The 5796-nt window shown below is 45.6% G+C and overlaps 1 protein-coding gene across 1 annotated transcript; it reads left to right on the top strand.

Annotated features, from left to right (window-relative positions):
- The first annotated feature begins 210 nt into the window (after positions 1-210).
- On the top strand, positions 211-3969 carry LOC147624164 (putative protein phosphatase 2C 6). Its single transcript, XM_086819093.1, has 4 exons — positions 211-2636; positions 2744-3112; positions 3248-3353; positions 3442-3969. Exons 1-4 carry the CDS (start codon positions 1614-1616, stop codon positions 3741-3743), a joined length of 1800 nt encoding a protein of 599 aa, XP_086675219.1. The 5' UTR covers positions 211-1613; the 3' UTR covers positions 3744-3969.
- The last annotated feature ends 1827 nt before the right edge of the window (positions 3970-5796 follow it).

Here is a 5796-nt window from a genome sequence, read left to right as displayed (position 1 = left end):
AAAGGGTGCACTTGGATTAATGTCTTGTATGTTGGATTCTTTACAAAGTCTATTGAGCTCTTTCCAACGCATCTCTTGAGAAGGAATCTCCAAGGCATACATGAATTGTGACATATATTGGTCGAAAGTGAAGGAGGAGGGCAATCATTGATTCCATGTACCATTGGTTAATTTAATAGGTTGAAAGACTTGCATTCTTTTAGATTATTTCTTTTGGGGCTTGTGCTCCTAGACGCCCTTTTTTTCGCACAGGGAAGCGGTGAGCGGGTGACCGCTTTCTTAGCAAAAGGAAGCTCTTCTAAAAACATGTCATTACTTCTGGGGGTTCGTAAGGAAGGGGGTGACTGTTGACACGTTGCAAGAAAAGGCCCTCGTTGTTCAAAAAGTCGTGAAAGCGAAGCAGTCCTGCATGAAACCTTTCATTAGGCTAGAGATAACAGAGATGGAGACGATGTATTATGCTAGGCAGCCATAGAGTGGGAGGTAACTGCGAACTTTGAAGATTAGAGCACACACAGAGAGAGAGAGAGAGAGAGAGAGAGAGAGAGGCGTTGGGGTGGGCGAAAGGTCGGGGACAGTGTGCTATGTAAGCTTCATAGCCAAGCGTGGTGTCTGTGTGTTGATGAGGGCAAGGCCAGGGAAGGAAAGGGGATCTGGTGATGTCGCATTACCTGCACCGCCCATAATAAAAAACCTTTAGTGTTCTTTGTTTTGCATGTGTAGCAGGAGAGGGATCCCTGCCCTAAAGAAGAGCAATCCCTGCTCTAAAGCAATTTGGCAGTCAAAAGATGAAGGCATTGAAGGGGTAACTCAAAACCAGCAGCTAAGGTTGTGAAGGCATATCAAAATACTGCTAGAGTCATTGAGGACTCTTTTCTTCAAAGTAACATACAGGAGGTCAGAGATTGCCTAAACGTTCTGACATTCAGCAGGATGTTGAAGGTATGGAACCCCATATGACAGAAGTGACACAGAGATGTCGATGTCATGGAAGCCTAACGCAGTGAAGATGTTGAAGGCACGGAGAGGAGACGCCAGTTAGCCCGAACCAACGGGATTACAGCATGAAACCCTAGATGCACCATGAAACCCTAAAGATATGAGATTATGAAGGCCAGAGACAGGAAGAGATTGAAGGCCAATATGCAGCAGAATGTTCAAGGTAAGGATGAGACCTAAACCCTAGGTTTAAGTGTGTTTACATGGAAGCTGCTTTTGCCTGAGAGCATGAAGAAGCAAAGCAGCAGCTGCAGCTATATTGTGTTCCTGGTCAGCTATAGGGATTTCTTCTGTGTCCTGACACGTATTTCTGTGTGGCTTGCATTTGCAATCTTGGTGCAAGATTTCATGATGTTTCCTGATAGTAGGAAGGGGATTACTTGGTTTTTTCTGATGGATATGTGGTAAGTTTTGTGCCTGGAGAAGACGACAATCTCGAAGAAGGCACCACACGTTCAGTTTCTTTTATGGCTCTGTTGTGTGGGATGTGGGTTCTCTGTTGGCCGGGGGTGGGGGCAGGTTAAAGAAGCCTTTTAAAGGAATTACAAGCAGAAGGAGATACAATTGAAAGAGATTCTTTTGTGTGATCAACAGCCTTATCTTTCCATACAGCAATGGACTCGTGTCTTTCTGAAGATGTAGGAACCCTTCCTTTTGATCCAGCAGCGGTTGAAAAGTATTTCAAACAGCTTTCATGGTCCAGGCATGCTCATCAGGATATGCACAAGCGATCTTGCCTTGTGAGTGCAAGCTTCTATGACCTATCTGAGATCAAGCAGCAAGAACCTTCTCTGCTCAGAGCGCATTCGGGCCTGGATGGGGCTCTTACATCTCACCTCTTTCTTGCTGAACTTAAGGGAAAGGAGGTGTATCCAACTTCGGGCAACGGCCTTATGAAGAATAATGGGCTGATTAGATCACAATCATATCCTCTCGAAGGCTGGCACAACACTACATGTAAGTCCATTCAAAAGTTCAGCAAGACTACTCAGAGTTCGACTGCCACTGGACTCGAGGGTTGCTTTTGCACAGTGAGCAATGAGCATCTCAGCTCTTCGAAAGACATCTTTTCTGCAACATGGACAAATAGAGTAGGCAGCAGCCCCCGCCAATGTGTACCCCCTATCATGGTTGAATTATCGCAGCACGAACAAGACAAAAAATGTCTGAAAACTGAGCAGCACTCTGGGATTTCTTCTACCAAGGTAGATGTTAGGGAGCCTACTGGTGGGGCCCCTTCAACTGGTGAGATTTCGATGGAGGTGGTGGCGGAAGTTCCTCCACTGTGCTCCAAAAGATCTGTTGACAGTCCACAGAGTGCTACTGTACCTGTTGCACCTAATGTGTTGGATTCATCTTCTGCTTCAAATATTGTTTTCGAGGAGGGACCTTCAACTTCCGTTGAAGTGTATGCCCAGCTGTGTTGTTGCATGGCAGCAAGACAGTGCCCTCCCAGCAGTAAGGTACTGGCTTGCGGCCGACGTAGAGAGATGGAAGATACAGCTGTCATTGTGCCATCGTTCACTGTGCTACCTTGTGGGGCAATGGGAATGTGTTGCTGTGAACATGATTCCGGAAAGAAAACGGCTTCTGACTTGCACTTTTTTGGCATATATGATGGCCATGGTGGTTCCCAGGCAAGGAGCTCACAAATGCTAGTATTTTGCATGCTATTAGTCCTCTTTCTTGTTCGAAAACTTTGTATATCTTGGCTTAATGATGTGCTACATGTATCATACCGCAGGCATCTACGTATTGCATGGAAAGGCTTCATCTTTTGCTTGCAGAAGAACTCCAAAACCTGGATATTGTGGAAGATGGCGATGATGATCTGGGTCATGGATGGACATCCAAGTGGGAGAAGACAATGACTGATTGTTTCTCAAAGTTAGACAAGGAGGTTGGTGGGGTTTGCCCTGATGGGATATGCGATAATGATGCCATCGAGAGCACTTGTACTTGCTGTGAAGATGCAATTGCCCCAGAGAATGTTGGTACAACAGCGGTGGTGGCAGTGGTCGGCTCATGTCAGATAGTTGTTGCTAATTGTGGAGATTCAAGAGCTGTCCTTTCCCGAGGTGGGAAGGCTGTTGCCCTGTCTAGGGATCACAAGGTGAGCAGTGATTTGTGCCTTTTAGCTATACTAGGCTACAGCATTGTCTCATCTTTCTCTCTTTCCTTCATGTGGTCATGGAATTGATCGGCCATTGCTCATGTGTCTCTCTGTTACCTTTGGTGCTATGCACAGCCTGAAAGAGATGATGAGACCAGACGCATTGAAGCTGCTGGTGGAAGAGTTATATGCTGGGATGGTTACAGAGTAGGAGGCTTTCTGGCTTTGTCCAGGGCAATAGGTTTGTTGTTATATTTGTAGCTGCTGGTTCTTTTTCGGTTTTGGTGGTTGTTATATACATAATTTTGAGCTTTTTGATTCCAATGCAGGGGATAGATACTTGAAGCGTTGTGTTATCTCTGAACCAGAGGTGACATGCGTACAGCGAGAGGAAGAGGATGATTGCTTGATCTTAGCAAGCGATGGTCTATGGGATGTGATAAGCAATGACACTGCCTGTGAAATTGCTCGGAAAGGTTTAGTGGCTGCAAGGAGAAAGCGTGAAAATAGAACTTTTCCACTTGGCGAGGACCCAGCATCATCCTCAGTGGCTGCCCTTTTGGTGAAGTTGGCTTACAGCAGAGGTAGCAAAGATAACATCAGTGTGGTGATAGTTGACTTGAAAAGCTAGGCAACAAGTCTGCTTTATGGCCTTTTTCCAAATGTGGACGCATGTTCCAAGTTCCTTTCTTTTCCAGCTCCTCTCAAAATGGTGCCTTGTTCATGCTGCAATGCTAGTTGATTTCTGGATATATTGCAAAGAGAATTGGTGGACTCCCACTGTAAGCAGTTTCATGCATGCTGATTGTTCACAATTTTTCAAGAAGCTGATAGAATGCTAGTTCTTTGGTTTTAAAGGTTCTTGCCAGTTTGTGGTGTGTGTGGATGGCCCCTCTGGCAGAGGATATAAATGCATTGTGAAACTATACATGCACATGCGTGTACGTTGTGTAAATATGTCTGATTTGTTGCGTAGCATCGGGAACTAAATGTTGGATTATTACACTTGGCAAGGAAGGTTGCATTTTAACTTTTATGCACAGAATACTGGAAAGTTTATGGGGTATTGACAGCCTTCTAGGAAACCTTTTTTTCAAGCAGCACAGTTTTTCATGAAGAGGAAGGTAAGAACTGCAGATCAAGCTGCCTGGATTAGAGCCGACAGCTTGAGAACGCTGCTTGGGTGCCCCAGCTCCAATCCGGATTGTTTGTTGGACCAGGGGGGCTGTGTTATAGCCTTTTCTTTCTCTTCCAACAATCTTTTTTCTCCCCTTCTGACCAGGATCAATGCTGCAGAGCAAGCTGTGCCACATATGCAGCCAGCCTGAGAACTTGTCCGGGCTGTAATCTCAAACCTGATTGCTTGTCTTTCCACGTAGGGTGCATTTAATAATGGCTGTTTTCCACAATCCAATCATGGAGCTCCTAAGTGCACGGGCATCTTGTGTAAAGTGAATCAAAATCCCTTCCTTCTTGTCAAAACCCCATAGATCTCCTCATAGAACGCTCTTGGTTCGAGACTCGAAACTTGCAAACAAACCAAACAAACAAGAAGGGGGTGGAGGCTTGACTCACCTCCCAACCACGATAGCCGTGGGCAAGCCCACAAGACTTGGCTGTCCCCACCGAGCCACGAGCTGAGCTAACTAGATGGACGTACCGACCAATCTCTACCTCGTAACGTCCCATACCGCCACGAAGCTAACCTCGCGGGCCTCGAGACTGTTGTCGGCCTCGGCTGCATGAAGCAGGTGCACGTCTGCACTAGATCCAGGCTCCAGACCATAGAGCTCTCACAAGTCACGTGAGACTCTATATGACTAATGACTAACCTTGGCCACCCTTTTATAGGCTCTTGGCCAGTCATCGGGCGTCCACACTTGGGCGCCCGTCCGTCCATACTTGGGTGCCCGCCCGTTAGTCTATCCCTAACTCAGCTCGCCAATCAGCCTACCTAGCTCCAAGCTTCCCCAAACCTCGAAGCTAGTCTTGTGTGCGTGTAGCACATGGTAGATACACACTGTGCACTCCTGAGCTCACTGAGAAGCCAGGGTAATCTCTCTAAAGAGTAGTCAATGTCTCCCATGTAGCGTCCTCCTCAACACGATCCTTCCACTTGATCTTGTATTCCGTGATAAGCGTATCACGCAATCTTCTTTCACGAAATCCAAGAATCTTTTTAGGTTCGTGTGGAACAAATGTCATGTCTTCGACATCTATGATTTCTTGAGAAGTAACTAACTGGTCTGTTCCACTCAGTACTTCCTTAAGTCTACTGACATGAAATACAAGATGAACTTTCACATGAGAAGGCAAATCCAGTTCATATGCAACTGAACCAATCTGTCGTGTAATACGAAATGGTCCACAGTATCTAGGGGATAATTTCGGAGATCGACATGTTCGTAAAGTCTCAGAATCTTTCGGAACTCACAAATACACCATCGTTTCTTAAGAGAACTCTCTGGGTTAACGATGTCTATTATAAAATCTGTCTCGGTCTTGAGCACTTCTAATAGATTCCTTCGCAACTTGTAACATTTCTTGCATATCTTGCAAAAAATTACGTGCTGTATCATGCTGAAGTCACGAGAATCCCACTGTAACATGTGATCTAGGTTGAAAACCATATATAAGCATGAAAGGACTAAAAGATGTACTCGTATGCTTAGTACTGTTATATG

The sequence above is a fragment of the Cibotium barometz genome, chromosome 25 (genome assembly GCF_041138505.1).
Source record: "Cibotium barometz isolate CiBa-2024 chromosome 25, ASM4113850v1, whole genome shotgun sequence".
In the NCBI taxonomy this organism is placed as follows: domain Eukaryota; kingdom Viridiplantae; phylum Streptophyta; class Polypodiopsida; order Cyatheales; family Cibotiaceae; genus Cibotium; species Cibotium barometz.
Note: the sequence above shows the minus strand (reverse complement) of the source record. Positions and strands in the feature narration are given on the sequence as shown.

Bases quoted from the DNA above. Each gene is read 5' to 3' on its own strand.
- LOC147624164 (XM_086819093.1), top strand. From the start codon at position 1,614: ATGGACTCGTGTCTTTCTGAAGATGTAGGAACCCTTCCTTTTGATCCA. The intron at 3,113-3,247 runs GTGAGCAGTGAT...TGCTATGCACAG, and splicing joins CCCTGTCTAGGGATCACAAG to CCTGAAAGAGATGATGAGAC. The intron at 3,354-3,441 runs GTTTGTTGTTAT...ATTCCAATGCAG, and splicing joins GGCTTTGTCCAGGGCAATAG to GGGATAGATACTTGAAGCGT.